The following is a 25687-nucleotide window of genomic DNA, read 5'->3' as shown; positions in this document are numbered from 1 at the left end:
TGGGTGGATGTAAATTTTTCCTGCAAAAGAAACACTTTTGCTTAAATAAATTATTTCAGAAGCGTTTATCAGGTGTTTTAATACAAGTTCTTTAGAAGTTTCCAGATGTTTTGTTTTGTTCGCATATACTAAGAAATTTATGCAAACAACTTAACATTTTAATTTATAACAATTTTTAAATGCAAAAACCGTATTTAATTGTGTTCATAATATTAAATTTGTTAATTTTATAAGTTAAAATAAACTTAAAATAAGCAGTCGGCTTTTCATGACGTCATAATAATTTGAGGTTAAAAATGCCTCGATGAGTGACTAATAAACAGTGCCGTCATGAGTTTTTGTTTTTGAGAAAATGATACTTTATTTTAAATAACATATTAAATGTGAAATTGTTTGTATTTTTATTTTAGAGCCACATCTTAGCTGCCCGCCAAATTGCTTCCACCATAAAAACTTCTTTGGGTCCCAAAGGTTTAGATAAAATTATGGTAACTGCTGATGGTGATATTACTGTCACCAATGATGGCGCTACAATAATGAAAATGATGGAAGTTGATCATGAGATTGGCAAACTTATGGTACAATTGTCTCAGTCGCAAGATGATGAGATCGGTGATGGTACTACTGGTGTTGTGGTCTTGGCTGGTGCACTGCTGGAACAGGCAGAGAGTCTGTTAGATCGCGGCATCCACCCAATACGTATTGCTGATGGTTTTGAATTAGCTGCACAGTGTGCTGTCAAGCAATTAGAATCAATAGCAGAACCTTTCCCCGTTGATCCTAAAAATAAGGAACCACTTATACAGATTGCTATGACTACATTAGGGAGCAAAATTGTTAATAAATGTCATCGTCAGATGGCTGAAATGGCAGTAGATGCTGTGCTAAATGTTGCTGATATCGAAAAGAAGGATGTGAATTTCGAATTGATCAAAATTGAAACGAAAGTCGGTGGACGTATGGAAGATTCAATGTTGGTCAAAGGTGTTGTAGTTGATAAGACAATGAGTCACGCTCAAATGCCAAAGGAACTGAAAAATGTGAAACTCGCTATACTTACCTGCCCATTTGAACCACCAAAACCCAAAACAAAACATAAGTTGGATGTTAAATCTGCCGAAGAGTATCGTGCATTGCGTGAATATGAGCAGGAAAAATTCACGGAAATGGTTAAGCAAGTCAAGGATGCTGGTGCTACTTTAGCCATTTGTCAATGGGGTTTCGATGATGAAGCTAATCATTTATTGTTACAACATGACTTACCCGCTGTACGCTGGGTTGGTGGACCTGAAATCGAACTTATTGCTATTGCTACTGGTGGAAGAATCGTGCCGCGTTTTGAAGAGCTTACTGCAGAGAAACTAGGCACAGCTGGTTTAGTTAGAGAATTAGGTGAGATTATTAATATTTTTATTATTATGAAGTCCAAGCAATAACAAAATATTTAATATTATATATATTCAGCTTTCGGTACTTCTAAGGATAAAATGTTGGTTATTGAAGAGTGCAAAAATTCAAAAGCTGTTACCATATTTTTACGTGGAGGTAATGCTATGATTATTGCTGAAGCCAAACGTTCAATACATGATGCCATTTGCGTAGTACGGTCTTTGGTTAAGGTAAGAATAATATTGCTATGGGAAAAAACTGATTATTAAAATAATACTATTTTAATAGGATTCCCGTATTGTTTATGGTGGCGGTGCAGCTGAAATTAGTTGCTCTCTTGCTGTTGCTAAACAAGCTGATCAATTATCTACTTTGGAACAGTATGCTTTCCGCGCATTCTCTGTAGCTTTGGAAAATATACCATTAGCTTTGGCTGAAAATAGTGGTTTACATCCAATTGAAACATTATCAGAGCTGAAATCTCGTCAAAATGCCGAAAATCGCCCAAGTATTGGCGTTGACTGTATGTTAACTGGAAATTCAGATATGAAACATCATAATGTTGTTGAATCCTTGCATTCCAAGAAACAACAAATACTATTAGCAACGCAACTCGTCAAAATGATACTTAAAATTGATGATGTTCGCTCCAAAAATAATGGACAATAAATAGATCAAATCATTTTCACACCCACACATAACAGAATATCACAAGCATTAGAAAAATGCTTTCAAATTGCTTCACTTTTATTTTTATTTTATTTTCTCAACATAACATTTTCTAATACTGTTTAAAAGTAAGATATTTAATGTTTAGTTCCGAAACTATTTCATTGCGAGTATTATTCGCAAAATCATTATTAATCGCTTAATAAAAACTATTAATTTATATATGTATTTTTAATTAAATTTGCTTAAGAGTTTTGTTATGAACCTCAAATGATATTGAATTAATTAAAAATCCTGTAGTCCTAAAACTTGTATTTGTTAATTTATTATTAATTTAATGTCATGGAATATACGAGTAACCATTCAGAACTTTGGATAAATATCGGAGATAAAAATCGATTTAATTAGAATTATTAGTGTTTGGTAAATTGCTGTTAATAATATAGAGTATAGATTTAGCCAAACGATTTTTAATGAAAGAATTCTATGAGCATCGAAACCTTATCAGTTATAATGAGAGAAGCTTGGAGACCGATTGTTTTTAATATGGAAAAGTTGACTTTACTTTTAGAATAAAAGTATAATATAATAAAAAAGGTGTGTAGAATCAAAAAATAAACTGACTATATAGCTTTTCAGGAAATATTGCGCCAATATTTATTGTGGAAAGTCTTGGTAGAAATATTACGCCAATATTAATAAAGATTTATTGGGAAAAATAGAATAGATAGAATAAGTTCCACCTCTTAGAAATGAGTTGAGAAGATCTTAGCCAACAGATTGTGAAGGACATCTAGCTGAAATCGATTACCACTGATCAGGGGGCGAGACTTAGGAAGCTTAGTAATAGAATTTCCTAATTTAATTAAATTAGAATACCTAAAAATTGAGAGTTCTTCCTAATTTCATCATATTAAATATCCTTGACAGGTTAAATGCTTTGAGTTTGTTAAAAACTTAACTTCAAATTATAACCGCAAAGGCTAAATTATTTATCTTTTTTAAGTGCTTTGAGTAATAAACTAAGCTGTATATAATTTTTGTGGTAACAGTGTCTTATCATTATTCCTATCATTGTTTTTACAAAATAATATTTTTACTTTACATTTTTCCAGTATGGTTTTCAAAGCTAGTTTTCGTTTGTTAAGATTTGTTATTATTTCTAGAACTTTATAAAATATATGTTTAGAATATTAATAAATATACTTGTTACAATCAAATTAAATTAATAGTAATAGACTCAGGGTCTACGTCACGGGGCTAGTTGTCTTTACATCTGTACAAGTGTCGGTCACTCCTTACAACTGTGATATAATAACAACAACAATGATAGTTGTGTTAACAATAAATTTTTTTTTTAGTTTTTAATATTATATCTGAAAAATTCATAATGATATTATAACAAATACAACATTATAAAATATTATAATATTATTATTAACACTTAGTATTAGAAGGCTATCATCTATATATACACATGTCTTTCACTTCATAAGAAACTTATATTTATATTGCATTTTATAACTTTAAGTAAAAACTATTATCTTTTATAAAACTTTTTTAGTCTACTATTATTATAATATTCTATATTTATAACAATTTAGAATCTGTAAAATCTTTAGCGAAGTCGAGCGAGAATATATTAAAAAAACCATTTAAATTAATTTTAAAATTAAGCATTTTAAAATTAAATAAGTATTTATTATTTCGTTTATTATTTATTTACTAATTATTTATTATTCTCTTTTTTATTATTGTGCTATTTTCTAAACCTTGTTTGAACGTTGTTCACTGTAACAAATAAAACAGAAAACTCAATGGCAATAACAAATAAAATAAATTAACAATATAATTATAATATTAAATTTAAATTTTAACGTTTATAATAAATCATTCTCTTATCTCTATATTGCACAGATAATTATTAAATAATAACTTTAATAATTTTTCCATCCTTCAATAAGCTATAATTTAACATTGTATTTCACGTTTTTATGCCATTAATTTTTGTAAGTTGCTTGCGATTAATTTTATCAAAAAATAGTAGTCCAGCAGCGCGTTCAATAGTCTCTGGTGGCACTTGAAAAACTTGTAGTGGGGTGTCATCGCTTATCACTTTGTTTGGCATAACATATGCCTCCATTTCAAGTTTCTGGTCTGCCGATTCACCAACAATAACTTTATAAAAATGTGTGGGAACCGCAACATTATTATTTCCTATTACTTGATATTTAATATACACATTGCCATCATCTTCTTTTCGTGGTAAATATAGTGGACCTGTGCATACATAAACATTTGAATACGTTTTAGTTAATTTCCGCACATAAGACTCTAGGCGATTCCATGAATCTCTATTAAAACCCTGTCCAACTTGTGGTGCCATGTTCGAAAGATAAAATGTATCTTCACAATGTTTTTGATGACGACGATGATTGCCAGCAGCTGCCATATGACCACGGTCAAAGCCAGAACGTCGGTAGTCTGTATTTTGCGCACGAAAGAATGGGTGTATGCTTTCATCAGCTCTGAAGTCACATTTAGAACGATCAACTGCATCATTTTTAGCAACAGATTCTGCTGTTAAATGTTCAAAAACCCAATGTGGTACACGATTTTTTCGGTCATATGAGAGCACGAAGTCTGAATATGAACGTACATGATCCAGACTTGGAAAGCCAAATTTCATAATTTGCGATATGCGTGTCGGTGTTGCTGTGAGGTTGACTTCATCGGCGGGTACTGGTACGGCAGCAGAAACAGTAGCAAAAATTGGTAGACCAGGTTTTGGTGTAAGCTATGGATTTAGTTATGTAAACTTTGCATAAAAATCATATGAGCAGCAAACTAACCTTTTGTACATTGTTTCCATTGTTACTTTGTTGTCGTTCTGTATAGCGACCTAAGAGAAAGGCACCGGATACTGTGGTACTGATTGCTATAAACTTTGTTAGTAGTCTATTATTCATATTAAGAAAGAAAAGAAACAAAATATTTACTAAAATATTTTGGCAAAGGCTAATCACACGTTAAGCAATATCAGCTGTTTTTATTCAAACAGATGTTCAACTGGCATGACTTTTACAATACCTTTCAAACTGTGTATGCTGCTTAAAATGTTAAGCAGTTACTGTAAAGTTTGAAACTCGTTGCAGGTACTTTACATTTGAATGAAATAATTTATTATTTATTTTCATTTTACAGACATTTTCTAAGTTGTAATATTTTTTGTTTACTTTACTTTATTAAAACAAAGCTATTTATACTTGTTTCCCCACACTTGTTTCCAATTTTGATATATGTTATTTAGATGCTAAATTTTCGGTAAATGTTGAAATTCCTTATTTTCCATTCCCAAGAGGTGGCTTTAGTGGATTCAAGTGTCACACTATGGTTTTCGATGTTTTAGACTTAACGGAAAAAAATCCCTCAGTTTTAATTGAGGTGATCAAAACAGTTCTAAAAAATTTTGTTTCGTCTAGAGGTTGAAAGTGATATTATAAAAAAATTAACTGGAATATCCTGTCCAAGTTTTAAATATTTTTAGATATTGTATTATGTAGTTTAAGTGTAGAAGTATTTTAACAAATGAGGCTACATATATCGTTATTTCATTAGTGATAGATCCCGGGTTTTACTATGCTTTAAGGCAATTAGAAAAACAGATTTTACAAGAATTCGCCATCAAATCAGAGTACCTAAAAAACTAGAATCATACCTAGTTTTCTGGCATTAGTGATTTTGCCTTATCGATTTAGCAAGGAATATATCTTAATATATGAATCATATTAATATTTATATTAGTATCATATATGATTTATATATTTATATAGTATATATTAATATTACAAAAATATTAATTTTATTTATATTAATATATAATATCATAATATATACTATAAAAATATTACCATCTGTTAACATACATTTAAAAAAAAACAATATTAATGATAATATTTAAAATTTTATTATATTAAATTTAAATATTAATATACACGTAATTTTTTTAGTTATGTTATATTCTCTTACATTAAATCTAACATTTCATCGGTTTAAAATATATATATATTTAAATTAAATTATCATGTATAAATATTTGAAAACTTAGAACTAAAGAAATGCAATACAAAAATATTTTTCGCGTAGAACACATAGAACCTTGATTTTAAATCTCTTCTGATAATCACAATTGATATAATATTTTTATTTTGTTAAGAGCCAAAGTTGATATGTTTGGAATGTTAAAAGTTTCTTTTATAACTAACCAACGGATACTAAATTAATTACAAGTTAAGTTAATTTAAGTTGACGTATATCTAACAGGACTCCTTATTACAATCGACAAAATTGCTAAATTCAGTCGAATTGGGTGGTCCTTCACTATATAAATACGTTACTGGCCATAAACGGGCGGCTGCAAAATCGCTTAAACTTTGTAGTCCACCTGGACGTGGAGGATGTTGATATTCGTTATTATTACCGGAATTAGGTTTTTTCTTATTTTTACTAGGTGGCAGTGTTATTGCGGAATGTGTTAATGTATTATTGCTTGGATAATAACGATCACTACATTTGCGCCATTGATCTGGTTCGTCACCAACAGGACACCTATTCAATAACAACATTGTATATTTTGAAAGATTACTTTGTTATTTTTGTAATGTATTTACCATGGATAATCGAACCCCTGTGAGTAGCCACAGGGGTGATCTGCCTTGCAGCAGTAATCCCAAGATCCGACTTCACCTCCATCTATTTCGCAAGAGTAGAAGCCAGTTACCAGATTCTTTTCACATGGGCTGCTGCGTCTGCATGGTTTTCCAGTTACGGTGTAATGTCGCCAAGCTACATCGCCTTTTATGTGAATAAGAAGAATATAAGGACTATTATAGATATCACCTAAAGTATACTTGTATCCAGTTACCAAAACTACATCAGGCGGTTAGGTTTAGGTACGGTTAGCATAATTATGTATACTTAAAGTTATATTAATGCTAGTTTAAGGTAATTTTAGAAATATTTACATGTTTTATAAAAAGTTTATTAATCATGGACCCTTAAAGTTAATCTTAGATTTTTAGTTTTTGTTTGTTAGAACATGTTAGACCTTGGTACACCACATTAGGAAGTTGCTAGACTGTGTTGCGGGTAATTGAAATCTTGTTTGATTTGGTTATTTACACAAGTATGGAAGTGCAACAGGTTAGAATTTTCAGTTTACCGGGTTCGCGGAATATGTCCATACGGCGATCGTTATTCACTCGATTGCCGCCGATTGTATTCACTTTATCGCGACAAGTCCAATCAAAAGGATTCCAAGCAAAAAGCCAATAATCTCGATCATTTGTGTGCGTGTAATGAAGATCGAGCTTCAGTTCTGTTTGATCTAAATCGGACATTTCGCAATTATAGGAACTAGAGCGAGAGCTAAAAATATTAAAAAAATCGTATTAATTATGCAGTTATGAGTAAAGCTAAACTTTTCGTACCCGAAACTGAATGAGTAGCACTTAAATGATGTCGTTTCTCTAAAACGTACACATTCCTTTTTGCATTCTATCTCTGAAGGCACAGATATAACTTTTTTTATAGCTGCTGGCAGTAGCTTTGCTGGTGATCCATAACCTAAATAACAAACTGCTAAAAAGAAAATCAAACCAAAACAGTTATTGTAAGGAATTTTGTTACTGCTTTTCATATAGATTAACTAACATTTCTTATGTTTATCATCGACAATTGGTTGAATTTCACATCCGTGACCATAGCTAGCTCTCTCAAATACATCAAAAGTTGCATCCAATATTAGATGTCTTTCCTTGTCCATATCGCGTACTGGCCAATCGCTTAGTTGACAATTGTCAATGACACTTGCATGCCTTTGTTGACCATACCGGAAGGCGAAGGCACGACAGGTGAATTTTGTGGATTTTATGCATTCCATTTCGCATTCACCAACTGAACGAACTGTCAGAGAGTCTCGCACAATGGATTTGAAAAAACGTGTAGCATCGATGGCGCGGAAGAAACATTCTGGAAAAAATTTATAAATAATTTATTTGCCTCCTTTATCGATAAAATGCTTATATATATTTTAGAAAAATAGCAAGACAAAATACTCACGTGCATTTCTTGGATCTGATAATGCCGTGCTGGGGCCATCACTACGTGAAGGTTTTCTGCAAACGTCCAAGTCATCTGCCATAGAATATATATCATAATCACGATCTGGTTCAATGTCAACGTAATAATCGAGTAAATTCACGGGACGATCACAGAGCATACAGTTATCACGTCCAGCTTGTGTGTATCTGTAACTGTAGGTGTGACATATAAATCCATCTTGACCCGAACATAAACGTTCACATTCTGTTAGTGTGGGTACATTGTATGCGTGCTTGACAACTGTTTTGTGTAAACGAAAGCCTTCGCTCGTTTTCGCAGAACATTCTAAAATTTGTAAATGAAGTGTATTTATATATTTTTTCGCGATATTATATGGTTTACTTACCATCAGGTCCCGGGCGCCTAGTCCATTGATGTCTATAATCATGTCTATCTCTAAAGCTATCGCTATCTCCACCATAGCCAGAACCGGGATAGTGTAGCACTGAATTGGATTCATGTGGTGGGCGCGGACGTGAACCACCCAAATCAAAATAATTAAAGTCAATCGGATCTCTACGCCTGTTCTGTTCATTTAAGCCCCAGTAGGATGAATATTTGTTATAACTACCACCATAACTGCCACCATAACTTCCCCAATTATTATCTCCACCGATTAAGTAGGGCACAAATTTGCTTGTCTTCTTATAACTACCTGGTGGGCCATCACGATCTAAGTAATTATGCGATGATGGACGCGGTGGTGGACCTGAGTAATAAGAACCTGATGGACCAGAAGGACCAGTAATCTCATGTGAAGAACTTGGACGATATGGTGGATAATCTCTGTGATCATCTCCAGGTCTAGGACCATATTTCGAACTGGAGTCGTAACCAGAACTGCTTGATATAGATTCCCAACGACTTGGACGACTTGGACGACTCGGGCGATAATGATAGTCATCAGGGCGTATCACATCATAACGGTCTATTGGACCAATACCAGAACCGCTGGAACCATATCCGGAACTGTGTGGTGGAGTGTGTTCATAATAACTGGAACCATGAGATGAAAATTCATATGAGCTGGAGTGATAGCCTGAAGGAGGTGGAGGTGGTGCTGGGCGATGGTCATATGATATTGGTGGTCTTGGCGGACCGGATGGTCGGTAATGTTCTAGTGCTGTGCTGCTTGGTGGGCGATATCTATCTGAGTCATCATAGCCACTGCTACTAGGTGGTGAGGGTAAGTAATGTTCTTCTCGATAAGGTTTATCACTCCAACCGCTTGGCTTAATGTATAATGGGCGACTTGATAAACCACCTTTTCCGCAATCTTGACATAAGTTTCTGCGACAACTTGAGGGCGCATTGCGATCACGTTCATAATAATCATAGTCGGGATGTCGTAACAAATTGGAATCTCTCTGGTTGGGACTAGAGTATAAGTCCATTTGTGAAAGTGGTATTTCTATAAGTTCACAATCGCCTTGACCATGTCCTGATGGATCCAAACGATAATTGAAACCTTCACACATAAAACGTTTCTCATGGCCGCATTCACGCATGCATTCCTCGACACGTTCGCATGCAATAGTGCGTCTAACCCAGTGCGGTGCAATGCGTTTTCCGGCTAGCACACGCCGGAAACAAGCTGAAAATCAAATTATTAAACCATTTAAAGCCAATTAAGATTTTTAGTTTACGATCAAACATAAACATATGGAAATAAGTTGGTGTCTTAGAACTCATTTGACTTAGTCATTGCGTGAAGTTTAGTGCAATATTCAACGGCGTGTGACGCGAAGGTCGTACGGCTATTTCAACGTAAGAAACCGCAACAGATGGGTTATGAAAAAGCTTCATTTATAAATGTTTCAGTACAGAACTGATTCGGATAGTTGGTATTGCGTATGTTTAGGAAACACAACTTGTTTCTTCTGTTTCTTCTAAACTTCCTAAAGAGACTCCCATCCCCCGCTTAGCTCGCTGACGCAGCAATTAATTCTGAATTTAATTTAAGAAACAATTTGTTTGGGCTCTTTTTTTGAAAACATTCAACCGTTAAGATGCCAATCGAGATGAGTTTTTCAACTGTTTAGTTTTCATCACAGCAGAAAAAGAAGTTTCCACAATGAAGTTTTTGCGCTACTTATTAACGCGAAGTGAAGAACTTAAAGTGCTGCCTTTTTACACTTTACCCACATCCGATCTTTAAATCATTTTGTTACTGCTTTAGCTTGTGCTTGTTCTTCTGTAAATGTTAAACAAAATCTTTGCCGTGGAGAAGTACGAGAACTTGGCCCAAGCAAAGTCAGAGCTTCTTTGTGTCTTCGCCTTCAATGTAACGAAAATTATGCAAATTATTATAATACGCATTTAATTTTCTTTATTATAAAACAATTCCAAGAACATTGACCGAGATTTTTTATAAAGAAAATTGAAGAAGAAAAACTAAAAAACGAAATAAAAATTATTAAATAAAAATTTTGGAAACTCTACTCTACTAAATCAAAGTCAAAGAGGTCACTAGTTAAATTAGCTGAACTTTCGTGTTCATATTTTGAAAGAACTTTTTTATGGGCGTCATTTTTCACACAGTTCCCAAGCTAATTTTAGAAGAAATATTAGAAGAAAAAACATATAGCATCACTATCCAGTAACGTAACCAGGGTGAAGTGTGGAGTATATAACCACTTTAATATAAAAGAGCACTAAAAATGAGAATTTGTTTGAAAGAAATTTAAGTAAATGGATTGAGTAAATGGATTTTATTAAATAAGGAAAAAGTAATGATTGAAATTAATATATAATATTTTAAAAGAAAAATTTAAAAAAAAAAATTAAAATCTTTTTTTAGATTAACGTATTTGAAAATATATACCTCAGAATATATTTTACTCTATACTTCTTGATATAATTCAATACTACCAATTATAAGAATATTTGCTATACCTTACAATTATTAATCATTTTAATAAATAATATATGACTTATAATAAAATATTTCTAATTATTTTTATATATATATTATTGATATTAATGGTTGGGATGGTTAAGGGATGGTTGCTGCTAATATAAAGGGAGCTTCGCGATTTGTAGATAATCCCAGAATCAATGCAACAGCGATGATGCATCGTTACTTTGGAATCAACCATCGATGCAACTACCATACTAAGTAAATGTATTAAAATCGGTTTTGTTTTTTAAAGAATTTTAGTTTTTATTTCGATCGCCGCGTTATTGTATTCCCCCAATAGAGCATATCCAAGCCAGCTGACTTTAAGAGATTAAAATACACATGATATTCTACATGTGTATTCTACAGCATACTAGTATAATTGTACTACATAAGTCCAAATGAATTTGTTAAATATCTTTAAAGTCCTATAGTCCAATGGACTATAGATAATAAATATCTATAGTATATTTAAACATTTTACATCAAAAAAGGCAGTAGTTCTTATTTCAAATACTAACAAGTACAGTCAAACCACTCTATAGCGAACCTCCCTATAACGAATTTCTCTCTATAACGAAGTATTGTTGAAGACACAGCGATTTTCATGTATTTAAACCTCTCTATAGCGAATCTGTCTATAACGAAAGTCTCTATAGCGAATTCATCTCTATAACGAAGTTTTCAGGTACGCAAACATATTTTTGCATCCAAAAAACCTCTCTATAACGGATTTATTTAAATACTTGTTAGAAGATTTTTTAATTAGAAGATTATTAAGGAAGAGTTCCTTAATAAGGAAAAAGTAACAATGTTTAAATTATAGGCTTACCAATATACAATTAATGTTTTTAATGTTATGTATATATGAATAAACATGAATTAAATATATTTTTAAAATAAATACGTACATATTTCTCAGTCACATGAAAAAAAAAAATTCAAACAATAAAAATTTTGTTCAACCTCTCTATAACCTCTCTATAACAAAGTTTTTTGTAGACACCAACGACTTCGTTATAGAGAAGTTTGACTGTATATTCTATTTCAGATATTTTTTAATTACTCACTGCAGAGGTTAAGATTATTTTACATTTCTCAAAATTTTAGGACATATCTCAATTTTTCCGGTAGGAGTGAACTAGTGACAACGTTAATATTTAGTAAATAAATCAGAGTAAATTGAGTAAAAATAAGTCCAAACATTCATTTTACACTAAACTAGTTGCATATGATTTTTGCATTTATTTTGCTATATGTTATTATTTTTTTTTCATTTATTTTAATTTTTTTTTTTTAATTCCATATAATTTCTTTAATTTTTATATTAATTTTTTATTCAATTATTATTATAAATATTTAATTTTAATATTAATGTTTACATATATGTAATATAAATGTTTTAAATGTTAATTTATCATTCACATTAATTTAATTAATGTTTATCATTTACATTAAACTTTTAAATCAAGTTAAAGTATTTTTTAAATTTATTATAATCCGTATATATTATTAATTATTTATTTATTCATCCGTATATATATTTATCATTCACATTAATTTAATTTATGTTTACCACTTATATTAAATTTATTTTAAATCATGTTGAAAAATTTGAAATTTAAATTTTTTAATGTATTTTTAATGAAAAAATTTAATTTGTGATATTAGCTTTAAAGTCATTATTATTTTCAAATAATAAGAATTAATATTTATGTTTTTAATATTTTTTTTAATTTTTATCTACTGTTAGTTGAGTTCCACTATGACTTTTATTACTTTTTAAATTGTTGCATTACTAATATTTAATTATTATATAATTAAATATTAGTTATTCAAATCAGTTAAAAAATAATTCATTATCTAACTTTTCCTTTATTGAAAACTTCTCATTGAGGCATTAAATTATTCATAAAAATTAAATATTTCATTTAATTGTTATAAATATTTAACATTTCATTTCAATATTTCACATAATTATAATATTTAATAAATTTTTTAAATTTATTAAGTTTTTTACATAGTTTCACTTTAAAACTTTATTTCTATAATCATAATATTCAATCTCCATTGCATTTTTAAATTTATTAAATATTTTTAATAGTTTTACTTTGAAACTTTATTTCTATATACGAAAATATAAGTTACAATGTTAAGACATTAAATTATTGTTATGTAAATTATTTTTAAAAACATAATATTACATTTAATTTCTATAAAAAATAAACACTTTATTTAATTTTTTTTTATAATTATTTGAAGTTAATATAATAATATAATCGAAATATTATTTATTATAATTTTTTTTAAATTATTATTATTATATTATTGAACTTTTTAATAAAATAATTTGGACATATGATTATATTATTTAAATTAGTTAAAAAAATGTTCATTGTGAAACTTTTCTCTATACAAAAATAGATAACAATGTCTATGTCGTATTAAGTTAACACATAATTTATATTAATATTAAATTAATAAGAATTATTTAAAAAAGTTAATATTATATTTAATTTTTATAAGAATTTATTATTTCATTTTATTTTTATAGATATATATTTTATTTAAATTTTATTTTTTATTATTTGTTGAAATTATTTTATTATAATAAAATAATTTGTCGGAAAACTATTTTTTTATTTTTTAAAATTGTTTTATATTATGAAAAAGTATTATTAATTATTTAATCATTGTAATTTTGAATTATAGTGTGACATAATTATTTATAGACCATTTATTATTAGTTAAATTTTTCTTAATTGTATTAAAAATATTACTTATATTTTTTATTAATATTATTTAATTAATTATTGCTCTTCGTTTGACAATTATTATAAAAATAAAATTTTTTTAAAAAAAAAATTTTTTTTTTTTTAATTATTATATATTATCATTTATTGAAATTTTTATAATAATGTTGTCGGAATACTATTTTTTTATTTTTTTGAATTGTTTTAAATAATGAAAAAATATTTTTAATTATCTAATTATTGCATTTTTAGAGTCATATTATTAGTTAAATTCTTTTCAATTATATTAAAAATATTATTAACATTTATTATTAATATTATTTAATTAATTATTACTCTTCGTTTGACAATTATTAATAAAATAAAATTTTAATAAAAATATAATATATTATTTAATTATTATTTTTGATTATTTTTTGAAATATTTATAATAATATTGTCGGAACATTATTTTTGATTTTTCAGAATTATTTTAAATTATAAAAAAATATTATTAATTATCTAATCATTGTAATTTTTTATTTATAGTGACACATAATTATTTATTTATTTAGACCATTTATTATTAGTGAAATTCTTTTCAATTATATTAAAAATATTATTAACATTTATTATTAATATTATTTAATTAATTATTGGTCTTCGTTTGACAATTACCTTTGGCATCCTCTACAATAATAATGGTACTGCTGACACCGTGTGAAGCGTGTAATTCGGAAATGTAGCAAAATATCAATAGAACTATAAGTCCTTCCGTTCTCAACCACATTCTAACACATTCACTTTGGCACTAAATCATAAAATTCGTAAAATGAGTAATTTCAGCAATTCGGACGGAATTTGGGCCCGATCTGTGCTGGTCTACTGATTGAGTGATCACTTGATTCACTGACTTTTCACAATTACGTAAGCACGCGTTCTCTTGTCACACATTTGGGGGTTTTGTTTTAAAATCTAACAACGAAATTGTTTAATTTTGAATGTCAAATAAATTAAACACACGATGTCACAACAATAATGGAAACAATAAAACAATACCCAGAACTTCACTATTAGGCTACTTTCAGTAGCATGCAAATAGTTAATATATAAATTTACTATACATTTATATAATAATATGTAAATTAAATTTTTAATCCGTCGATCGAAATGTGCTAATTTTTGGGCCGTGCCATAGAACTTAGCCTCTTGATTTTTAATTAGTCGAATACTACAGTATATTATTTTTCACTAACCGCTCATAACAATTCAATCAAAGCACTTGAGCTCATCCTCTTTTGGAGCTTATTTATTTATTGTAGTTTTTAATAAAAATACACAAAACAACTTTCATAATTTTAATAATAATATAATTTTCCTTAATATATTATTTTGTGATTTAAAATTAATTTATTTTTATTTTAGCATTTTTCTGTTTATATTAAATTTGTTTGAAGTTGAATTGTTTTTTAGAGGTAGCGTAAGAAATCTTCTTCTCTTAGGGGATATTGCGCGGTTGCGATGTGATTTTGCAGATTCTAATCCAAAATGCTACTGAACGTTTTCAGAGGTTGGCTCGTCGGTTTTATATTAAATATCTAAAATGTTTTAGATTTCAGTGCGAAAAGCTGTTGTGGGTGGGAAAATTCTTTGAATCATTATGCTTGGCTGCGCGCGACATACGAACATTTTTCGCATTTCAGCTTCGGAGATTTGTAAAATGTGTACAAATCTAAAGTTACACTTTTTACTGCTTATACAGAATTTTTCAGAATTTAATCATAAAGTAATTAGTGAGATTCTAAGATACTTTGTGTACGAAACCAAACCATCAAATTGTATAAGATTTATCTCCACAAAGTAACAAGAAGGTCGCTGAGTTAATTGTGTCTAATGGTAAACTTCATATGAATACTTCCTTTTTCCTTTAGTTAACTGATATAAATAACTTTTAAGTAAATTGTCACAAACCACAAGAAATCTTGTTACAATCATTGACTTCGATCGTACAAAGTAAACAGTATTTACCTAATGTATATATAGTATCTAAAATATATTAGATGCTTTTTATAAAGTATAATGCGGAAAGGTTTTCTTAATTTTGATTAAAATTATATTATATTTTATATTACAAGGTGTGGATTGATAATTACTTGACTTCCGAATAGGTGGCAACACCAGAACAAAATCAATTCTGGCAAGTTTTAAACTATAGTTGTAAAAGTTTCGAGTTATTCAAATGTTTTTTAAAGTTTTTGCAAATAATTGCAATAGTGGAAAAAAATGAAAATCGTTCAGTAATACCGTTCTTCCATTTAAAAGGAATGAACAATGAAGCAATCAAATTGGAAATGGATTCTGTTTACGGCAACCTTGCGCCATCTTTAACAATAATATAATATTGAAAGCTGTATTTAAACGTGGATAACTAGTGTTTTTGATGAAAAGCGTCCGGGTCGTCCAAAGAGGTCACAACTGAAAAAACATTGAAAAAATCCAAGATTTTGTATTGGATGATCCAATTAGCAGAAATGACACATGAAAAAATCACATGACTGTGTATTGAATATTTTACATTAATATTTGGGTATGAAAAAGCTTTCGGCAATATGGGTTCACATTTGTTTACAATTGACCAAAAACGACAACCACTTCATCATTCAAAACATTTTCATTGTTTAAAAATGTTTATGCACAATCTAGTTGCCTGTGAGTGTCTAGTAGTGACAATTGATGAAACATGGATCTATTACTTCACACCTGAAGGAAAACAACAAGTCAGAGAATGGGTAGAGCCCGATGGTAGTGTCCTCAAACGACCACAAACTCAACAATCGGCTGGAAAAATTTTGGTTTTCAAGTGGAATAATTTTATAGGCTATTTGAAAAAAGGAAGAACAATAACATCAGACTATTATTGCATATTATTGGATCGATGGTACGAGGAAAGAAAACCTGTTACCTATTATTATGGCTCCCTATTACCCGTTTCCGAACTTGAAATGATGGCTCCAGAGAAAGAGATTTGCATCAAATGATGAAGTGGAATGGGAAACTGTATATTTTGAAGGACTTAATAAATCGTATTATTTAAAAGGTATCCAAATATTAAAAAATTGTTGGACTTGGTGTGTCGAGCTAAAAGGGGACTATATTGAAGCATAAGATATAATTTTCCAAAAAAAATGCGATTTTATTTTTATTTCTTAGGCCGGGTATTTATCAATCCGCCTAGTATTTTCAAAAAGCTCTAGGGTATCCTGTGAGAAATTTAATATATATTCCTATATCATTTTAAGATATAAATATTACAAATCTTAGTTCTTTGACTGAGAATTGTGGCCTTTTATTATTTGAACTTGGCAACTTCAACTGGAAGTGACAATATAAACCTTCTTTTATTCTTCTATGCCAATTTGTATGAAATATTTGTTACATATTTATTGATATAGACTCTATAATGTATAAGTATATAATATACTATAATAATATATAAGTAGATGCTTTTGTTTGTTTGGGAAATGGAAAGCATTGAAAGCATCGAGATTTTTAGACTTGACTTTACTAAGATTACCCTTTAGGACTGCAAAATAAGAGAAATTGAAGGAATAGAGCTAATAGTAATGAAATTGTTGTGAAATAATAATTATTGAATTTTTGAATTATTGATTCGTAGTAAGATTTTTTGCATAAGATTATTATAAACACGATTGTAAAGTAAAATTACATGATTACAGAAAAGACGATAAAGCAATATCATACATTTAAACTGTTAATGAATTGAAGAATTGAGGAGGCTTGTACCTCTTAATATCAAACGCATGCAGACAATATTTAGGTTGCATGAAATTCCAAAAAATATATCTTAAAAAATTTTTTTTTTTGATTTGAACTCATCATGGGCCCTTACGTGTGATGTGAAATGTGTGATTAATTAATTTTTAAATATAATATTTAAATATAATACCATTCTAAAACTATTCTACCATTCTATCCATTAACGGATATATCGAATAAAAATAAGACCATCCTGAAAATGTTAGTTTTTAAGTAAAATAGAGTCAAAATTCAAATCCGAAATAGAAGATTAATAGAGTTTCTTCCCCTTAATTGCCTTTTTATTTTAGTAAGGAACTCATAATAAAAATTTTAGCCAAATTAGCGGCGATGAGGTCAAAACCCATCCCCTTTGTAATGAGCCGTATATAAAAAATTTTATTCCTCTATTATGTTTTCTTGTCAAAAATATATGCAGAGATTACTTGAAATACTCAAATATTATATAGGTAAAAATTAAACCTATTCGAACACTGAGATTAATGCCCCAGGTGCTGAGTCAAAGGATATCAAAATTATCAGAGAAGAAATATTGTAGTTTATTTTAAAAATAAAATTAGATCAGAAGAATTTTTATTATTTTCAGATTTTATGAAACCCACATGAGCTTGTTTTTATTTTTAATTCAATTAATTTTATTTAATTTTTTTATTTTATTTAATTATTATTGAGTTTATAGTATTTATTCTATTTATTTTTATATCATTTTACTGTATTTATTTTATATTTGATTCTTTTATATTTTTAATTAAAATTTAAAATTTAAATTTTATTTAAAATAATGATAAAAATTTTTTTAAATGAAATACATTTCATTCATATTGTATTATAAATCATAAATCATTTATTATACTTTATCTTATTTCATTTGGATTCATTTTATTTTTTTGTATTTAGTGATAAATTAATTTTTTAAGTTTTAATTTATTTGGTTTATATTTATTACTTATTGATTTTATATTTATTTAACTTTTTTTTGCATCATAATGTATGATTATTTTAGTTAAATTTTTATTTTAATTGTTTTATTTAATTTTTTTTATGTTACTTTTTTAGGTTAGGTCTTACTTGTTAGGTCTCACGTTTTTATTTCACTAATTTAATTTTTTATTTTTTTTTTTTGAAATTTATATATTATTTATATGCAAATTATATATTTGTTTAAATTACGATTTATTTCCGATAAAATTAAAAGAGATCTTATTGATTACTTGTATTTATAATGTAATATATTCTTCACTAAATGTGATGAAGTCATATTACAATCGTTTTCGTTTAATAGATTAAGTTCTATATATTTATAGTATATGCATATAAATCTAATCTACACATAAATTAATATATTGAAATGAGATCTAAATTTTGGAGAGAATCAAGAAGATAAAGATAAAATTAAAGAACTGTAACTATGATAAATATATATTATAGTTTGTTATATCCATTTTTCAAAGACGAAATGTTTGTATATCACTATTATCTTTAATGAAATCAGGGTTCCTCTTAGATTTACTGTAGCTGTAAATAGTATTTACTTCCAACTATTTATTATTTAGTCTAGAGTAAATTATGTTAGAGATAAGATATATATGTATGCCTATCGTGATGATATTTTTGAGAAATGCTATATATGGAGCTTTAAAGGAGTCATGCGAGTATTAATATTAACGATCTATTAATGATGTAAATGAATAAAATAAATATTAATATTATAATATATTAAATTTGATTTTTATAGTCAGTTATGACGAAAGAAACTATTTCTATTATAGAATCTATGGTTTTAATAGGAGGTTTTTTAAAACAGTATTGAATTGCAACAATAAAATTTTATTATTTTTTAACTAATTGAATTTCTGGCTGACCATACCGTCAATACTGTTTCAAGTATTGCCAAATACCCATAATCGGTAACGTTTTAAAATTATTTCTTATATTTAATTATTCGTTAATAATTTTCTGAGACTACTAGTACCAAGAGTTGAACTTGTATCCTGCTAAATTTGAAGCTCAAAGTCAGTTCTGGTTAGGTAATTGACTTAAAGCTGTACTTGACTTGTATGTTTTAATTTGGAGCTTCGATTATTTGTTATGAAAGCCCATTAACAATATCAGTTGCTATGTTAAATTAAAACTAAATCATTAACCAGCTATAGAATAAGTAAATTAATTAATTATAGTTATTTTAATTATTAGAATCTAGTACTATTATTTTGTAGAGGTATTTTTTATTGCTGGTTTTTATATTTTATTTATTTATTCATTTATTTAATCATTTATTTATAAGTTCACACTAAAATTAATTTTAAAGTTAACTGAGAATAATTTTAATAAATTAACCATTTTTTTTTGCTTGCAGTTCAAATAGGAGCCAAATAAAAAGTATTGAGTATTTCAGTAAACTCCTTTGTTGCTAAAGAATTGTTATATATATTTATTGCTGAATTTTAATACTTTTTGGACACTTCAATTCTAATAGTACATTACTAATCTTTCTAAATGAGTAACAAGAAGTAATTTTATACAATTTTTTAATAAATTATAAAAAAAAAATTAATGTTTCCTTTCGTTACTTTCGTATTGTATGCAGATTCGATGATTTCATTTCCTTTCAAATTAACTTAAAAATAAAATGTATTTAGAAAATTATGTTTCCTTTATATAATAAAAAAAATTAATTCAATTGCTTGGTAACATTACATAAAAATTCCAAATTTAATTACTTAATTGGACATGAATGGGTAAATAATATTCTGAAGTATATGTGGTAGGGTTCAACGCACAGCTAAGAAAACATTAAATTCAATGTCAATTTAATTTTCCTTAATTTTATTACTTTTTATTTGTAATTCAATTAATAAATAAACAAAATTTTCGTGTCGTTTTCCATTGTGTATTGTTAATCGAAATTTTTATATACAATTTTGTAATTAATTTTATAATAAAATTTTGTTATAAAAATTCTTTTGTGCACGTGATGATATAACCTCTTTTTGTTGCTTAAAAATTGTCAAAACTATTTCGTATGAAAAAGTTTACAGTTTTTGTGATTTGAAGTCTTCATATTGTGGCTCATTAACTTCTTTGACTTCCTGCCTTAAAAAATGTCTTATATGTTTATCTTATATTTTTAACTAGTTAGTAATATTTTAAAGCATTTCTGAAATTAATTATAAAGCATTCTTCTGATTTGAATTAATTTAAATAGTATTAATAATGTTTGTATAAAAAGCGAAAAACAAATACACAATTCAAACAAAACACAAAAGACTTAAGCAACAAACTTGGAAATGATTTTGAATCCTTCTGCGAATACTCAAGGAATATATTTCTACATTTTATTATAGAATTATTATTAGAGTTGTTAGAAATATTATTTATTATTATATTTTTTTCTTATTTATAGTTTGTAATTTTATTTTAAATTTTAAAGACAATGTGGGTATCTTAATAAATTTTGCTGATACGTTTATACATATGGTCTTGTGTGAGTATAATATAAAAAAAATTAACTGAAATATAAATAATATATCAAAATTGTCAACTATATATATATATTTATATGAATCTTATAGAATTAATAAAATATTGTGAACTGTAGACTATAAGCAGTTGAATTTATGTACATAAATTACTTTTCCATTAAATACTTCTTGTTTTTAAAAGTAAATGCAAAAAATTGCTTAAAAATAAATTAAAATTGAGTTTTTTAAATAAATTGTAAAACTAATGTTCACAAATAATAGTTCTAATATAAAAAACATTAACAAAAACTATAAGTGATTGAATATAGAAGCATTTAACAGCAAAAAAATAAAATTTGATTTTCAAAAAGCTATAAATTATATAGAGCCTAACTATAGTCAATCCAAATTAAATCTTATTCCAATGTTAAGTGACCACAAAGACAGACACGGTATATTAAAATAGCACTGGAACACTGAAATTCAGTCGATTATGCTTTATTCGGTCAATATTGACATGTATCACATATTAATTTATCTGGAGTGACACATTTTCTATAATTATATAGAATCAGGAGAGTCCTCTTAGTAAATTTTGATTTCCCTTACAATGTCCATCTATCTCCCTCTATACTATACTCATAATTTTTGGATTAGATGAGCCTAGACTTCTCGATATTAAATCTTTTTATCTCAACTGTCTTCCTTTATTACTGGCATAAAATTTCCCACACTGTCCGCGGCTCGGAGTTGTGGTAATGTTCTACATTCAAACCACCTGTTATTTTTAATAGGTTAAAGTCTTACACTATGGTCGATACTTAGTTGAATAGTTAGTTGTAGTGGAGGAAGGACCGAATTCTCTTCAATTAGCTAAGAAAGCTGTTTTGAATCCACAAATCCTCGTAACAATGGATAGTAAAGAGAAGATCAAACTAGAAACCAGCCAGAGGCATTTATAAAGGTAAGAATCTAGCTAATACTTAAAATATCACCGAGTGTGTTAAGGAAGGGGGCCCCCAAAAACTTAAGCCTAGTTCTGGCCAAGCCTGAACATAGACACAGCAGGTGTTCTGGTGTTCTTTCTTCGAGAGCTGATTGACACGCGTTGCAGGAGATCCAGTGCGCTGTAAAGACAGATATTAACCTATATACTTCTGATTTGTTTCTGTGAGTCATTACTTTCTATCTAGAACAAACGAAAAAAAAATATTTCAACTAACAACTGATGACTATAAAGTTCTTTAAAAACTGTCACAATATAACATAAATAGCGGGACCGTTACTTTAATTTATTAAAGAAAGAACACATTGTATAAATCAATTAATATACAAGAAGTCAATTATATACGGTAGTTTAAAAAAAACAGACGAAACTTGTTTTGATTTTATTTTTATAAACAAATTAATCATTTCTTCAAGATTGATAATATCGTTCCGAACATTATTATAACTAGTTATGTTAACTTTTTATTTATCTGGATGGCCCTCAAATGAGATTTTGCCTCTCAGAACAGAAAATATTGCTTAAGATGTGGTAGTAAAAGCAATAAAAGTTTTATATATGTACATACCCATACTTGCACTCGTACAAGTGAGCTCAGGCCTCTCTCGGCCCTATATAGATTCGCCGTCGTTTAATACAATATTAATTAATAATTATTTTATTTAAAAATAGAAAGGAGTATTTTTAGTAACCTTAGCAATTTATATAAAACAAACAAACCTTATAAATCATATATGCTTTGCACATTTTTAATATCTACTAATTGAAATGTTAATAACTGAAGTAAAAAAAATGACTTATCATACTGCGGTGTATGATTTATGTTTTTGAATTCTACAGCGGTACATAACTATTTGTTTCTGATATTAGTTAGTAGATTGTTTTCTTGTTACAATAACACAACATTTCCGTTTGTTAATCAATGTTAAAGCAACAATCGAAAGGGCAATTCAGCGAAGAACAAAATAATGAAGCATGCCAACCACATTGAATGACCGACTTCAAAGATACATCATTGCAAACTAATTTGCATACAATGCACTTGAAGAAGACCGCAACTAAAAAAGGAAGACTAACTTATTTTACAGTCTCTTTTTGTTAGTTTAACATTAAGAATCAAATTAACATTTTCATTTGACTTGAAGTTGCACAATCTTTTGCAGTGGAGCGTGTATAACACATCCTGCCAAGAAGTGCAAGTGCATGAACATGACTTCCAAAAAAGTACGACTATCTTATATAGATAAGCTATTAAGATCGGCTACTTAAATTAAATAATCACCAATATATTTTGGCCATTTAAAACGGATGGAATTTTGGACTGCATTAATAAAACCATCAAATAAACGAGCTGACTTCAACTATAGTTAACCCAAGTAGTTTTATTTAGCTGTCACGTAATAATTAGTTGAATATTTTCTATAGATTAGATAGATATTGCATTCAAGTAGTATATTTTTTATCATTTCTTACAGAAATAAACCGTATGCTTAGCTATGCTTAGTAGTCTCAATAAACAATTTGATGAAATTTTTTTTTTAAATATCGAAAACATATAAAGGCTTTCTTTTGCAATTTTTTAAATATTGTTTCCATGCTTTTAATGCAGTTAGCGAGCACTTTTTTGCTGAAATCTTTAAAATATCTACATGCCCACTATAAATTAGAAACATTTTCAATAACAGGTGTGATTATTTTGATAAAAATATATAAAATTTCTTATTTTTACTGCATCAAAATTGTAATCCATTTGATTGAGACGCTATATAATTGTACTTAATATGTGAAATGCTGGAATATTGATTAGATTAAACTAGTTTATATATGTATGAACGAAAAATGATCTATTTTACTTTGCTGGTTTTAGAAAATAATGACTACAGGTCATCGAAATCTGGGGATTCTGTGAGTTCCAGAATAAAACTTCAACTCATCTGCTGTACTCGTGTCCTGCGATTGCCAGGTAATCATTATTGTAGTTATAGTGATTAGGGAGTCATGTCGGCTAATTGCAAATCATATCAGGAGCAGTCATATTGTTACCATTTTAATTGACAGCCACGAGGTAATTAAAATAAAATCAAAGTGAGTTATATAATACAGAGCGAAATTTGGTGAGCTAAGCCGGCTAGTTGATATCACTCTTATCTGGCTTTTCGCACATACAAACATTGAAGGGAATAAAAAAGTAGAGAGTTTGGTTCGCCTTAATACTACTCTTCATGTAATCCCTGGGATACCGGTTCATGTTCGTCCGTCCTTCTATTTTCTTCAGTTTTCCAATAATAAATAGTAGACTCTTAATTTCCTTTTAAGAAGTTCAGTTTTTCAATAATAAATAGTAGATTCTTAACTTCCTTTTAATAATCACAGTAGAAGTTGCGGAAACTTACAAGGAAGAAGAAACAATTAATTATTTTCTTAATGCCTAGTTTTGGCCTGGAAAAGATAAAGATTAGTTTAACTAAGTACTTTTTTGACAATTTGTCGAACTGTTTATCATCTAAATTCAAAGGGATGGATTCCGTTCTTTTTTTGCACGGAATGTGGTAGTAAAACACCAAAAAATCGGTATTTATGAGCAATAAAAACACATCTGCTGACAAGTCATTGTAATCAACCAATCAACTTTCATTCGACTTACATTAAATCGAATAAAATTTGAGATTTAGAACCAGAAGATTTTATTAGATCTGCCATTATCTTAATTGAAGCTCTTCAAGGAAAGCACAATAGATATTATATGTCACAATTTTCGATTGCTTCCTCTAATAGTAACAAAGGTCCTTCTTTCCTTATTAGAAGAAGATTGGTATATTTTTTCTCATTTGAGAAGACGAACTTGCACCTAGGTATCTGAAAGTTATTGGTCTTTCCTATCTTTTTTTAAAATTGCACTGTACTGAAAATTGTTTAAAACTATTCATCGAAATATTGATAAACATTTCTATGCAGGTATTATTCTAATGACCACTGCTGATAATTGACAAAGTCGCAGACACCTCTTTCATCTTCAACGAGATCGCATATTTGTTATGTACATATCTGATGTTTCAGTGTTGATAAGCCTTTTCAACATTTTCTCATGAATAGTTTAAGGCGATTGGATTTGGTATATATCTTTTTTAAGTTTAAATAAATTTCAGACTTAACTGTTCGGGAATTACTTATTGATTTTCTTCTAATTTAACATTAGGCTTCAGCGTTGACATGTACTTTGAGCCGTTTCTTTTGAGCCTTTAGTTAAGCGCACTACAGTCTCAACTTTCAAATTTCGTGTTTGACCGTATATCTGATATACTAGACATACTAGGTCTTAGTGAGGATAGTGAACCTATAAATAAGGATAGGTAATTCTTAAAAAATGCTTTGGAATCATGTTAAAGTATCAAAAAGTCAGGTAAAGGACAATATAGGCCGTATCTTGTATTGTATGATAATATTTATTATAGTTAAAATATGTATAATAAAATTAAATTAAACCAACGATAAGACGATTTATCAACTATATAACTAAATGTTTATATATTCT

At 28.4% G+C, this 25687-nt stretch overlaps 3 protein-coding genes across 5 annotated transcripts; 1 reads left to right on the top strand and 2 right to left on the bottom strand.

Moving 5' to 3' along the window:
- Positions 1-390: 390 nt before the first annotated feature.
- Positions 391-2278, top strand: LOC119680472 (T-complex protein 1 subunit epsilon-like). Its single transcript, XM_038093294.1, has 3 exons — positions 391-1392; positions 1465-1619; positions 1678-2278. The coding sequence occupies exons 1-3, from the start codon at positions 486-488 to the stop codon at positions 2056-2058; spliced, it is 1443 nt and encodes a 480-aa protein (XP_037949222.1). The 5' UTR covers positions 391-485; the 3' UTR covers positions 2059-2278.
- Positions 2279-3959: 1681 nt separating this feature from the next.
- LOC119681825 (endonuclease G, mitochondrial-like) lies at positions 3960-5096 on the bottom strand. Its single transcript, XM_038095116.1, has 2 exons — positions 4911-5096; positions 3960-4855 (listed from the first exon to the last, which is right to left on the bottom strand). The coding sequence occupies exons 1-2, from the start codon at positions 5025-5027 to the stop codon at positions 4043-4045; spliced, it is 930 nt and encodes a 309-aa protein (XP_037951044.1). The 5' UTR covers positions 5028-5096; the 3' UTR covers positions 3960-4042.
- A 1145-nt stretch (positions 5097-6241) lies between these two features.
- LOC119684272 lies at positions 6242-14649 on the bottom strand. Of its 3 annotated transcripts, none has more exons than XM_038098278.1 (8): positions 14530-14649; positions 8567-9814; positions 8179-8505; positions 7771-8088; positions 7548-7698; positions 7280-7485; positions 6729-6912; positions 6242-6666 (listed from the first exon to the last, which is right to left on the bottom strand). In XM_038098278.1, exons 1-8 carry the CDS (start codon positions 14639-14641, stop codon positions 6375-6377), a joined length of 2838 nt encoding a protein of 945 aa, XP_037954206.1. In that variant the 5' UTR covers positions 14642-14649; the 3' UTR covers positions 6242-6374. The 3 variants fall into 3 exon arrangements, with proteins under 3 accessions (XP_037954206.1, XP_037954207.1, XP_037954208.1); XM_038098279.1 differs by having other exon boundaries at positions 7548-7695; XM_038098280.1 differs by lacking the exon at positions 6242-6666 and having other exon boundaries at positions 6820-7485.
- Positions 14650-25687: the final 11038 nt, after the last annotated feature.

Source organism: Teleopsis dalmanni, chromosome 2, assembly GCF_002237135.1.
Source record: "Teleopsis dalmanni isolate 2A chromosome 2, ASM223713v2, whole genome shotgun sequence".
Classification (NCBI taxonomy): domain Eukaryota; kingdom Metazoa; phylum Arthropoda; class Insecta; order Diptera; family Diopsidae; genus Teleopsis; species Teleopsis dalmanni.
The sequence above is the reverse complement of the archived record's forward strand: the minus strand, read 5'-3'. Positions and strand labels throughout refer to the sequence as shown.

What these genes read in the sequence shown, in the direction of transcription:
- LOC119680472 (XM_038093294.1), top strand. Translation starts at nt 486, where the DNA reads ATGGTAACTGCTGATGGTGATATTACTGTCACCAATGATGGCGCTACA. An exon ending in TGGTTTAGTTAGAGAATTAG is followed by an intron (nt 1,393 to 1,464) that starts GTGAGATTATTA and finishes ATATATATTCAG; the next exon opens with CTTTCGGTACTTCTAAGGAT. An exon ending in TAGTACGGTCTTTGGTTAAG is followed by an intron (nt 1,620 to 1,677) that starts GTAAGAATAATA and finishes CTATTTTAATAG; the next exon opens with GATTCCCGTATTGTTTATGG.
- LOC119681825 (XM_038095116.1), bottom strand. Translation starts at nt 5,027, where the DNA reads ATGAATAATAGACTACTAACAAAGTTTATAGCAATCAGTACCACAGTA. An exon ending in ATGGAAACAATGTACAAAAG is followed by an intron (nt 4,856 to 4,910) that starts GTTAGTTTGCTG and finishes CTAAATCCATAG; the next exon opens with CTTACACCAAAACCTGGTCT.
- LOC119684272 (XM_038098278.1), bottom strand. Translation starts at nt 14,641, where the DNA reads ATGTGGTTGAGAACGGAAGGACTTATAGTTCTATTGATATTTTGCTAC. An exon ending in TAGGCGCCCGGGACCTGATG is followed by an intron (nt 8,506 to 8,566) that starts GTAAGTAAACCA and finishes TACAAATTTTAG; the next exon opens with AATGTTCTGCGAAAACGAGC. An exon ending in CGATGATAAACATAAGAAAT is followed by an intron (nt 7,699 to 7,770) that starts GTTAGTTAATCT and finishes TTTTCTTTTTAG; the next exon opens with CAGTTTGTTATTTAGGTTAT.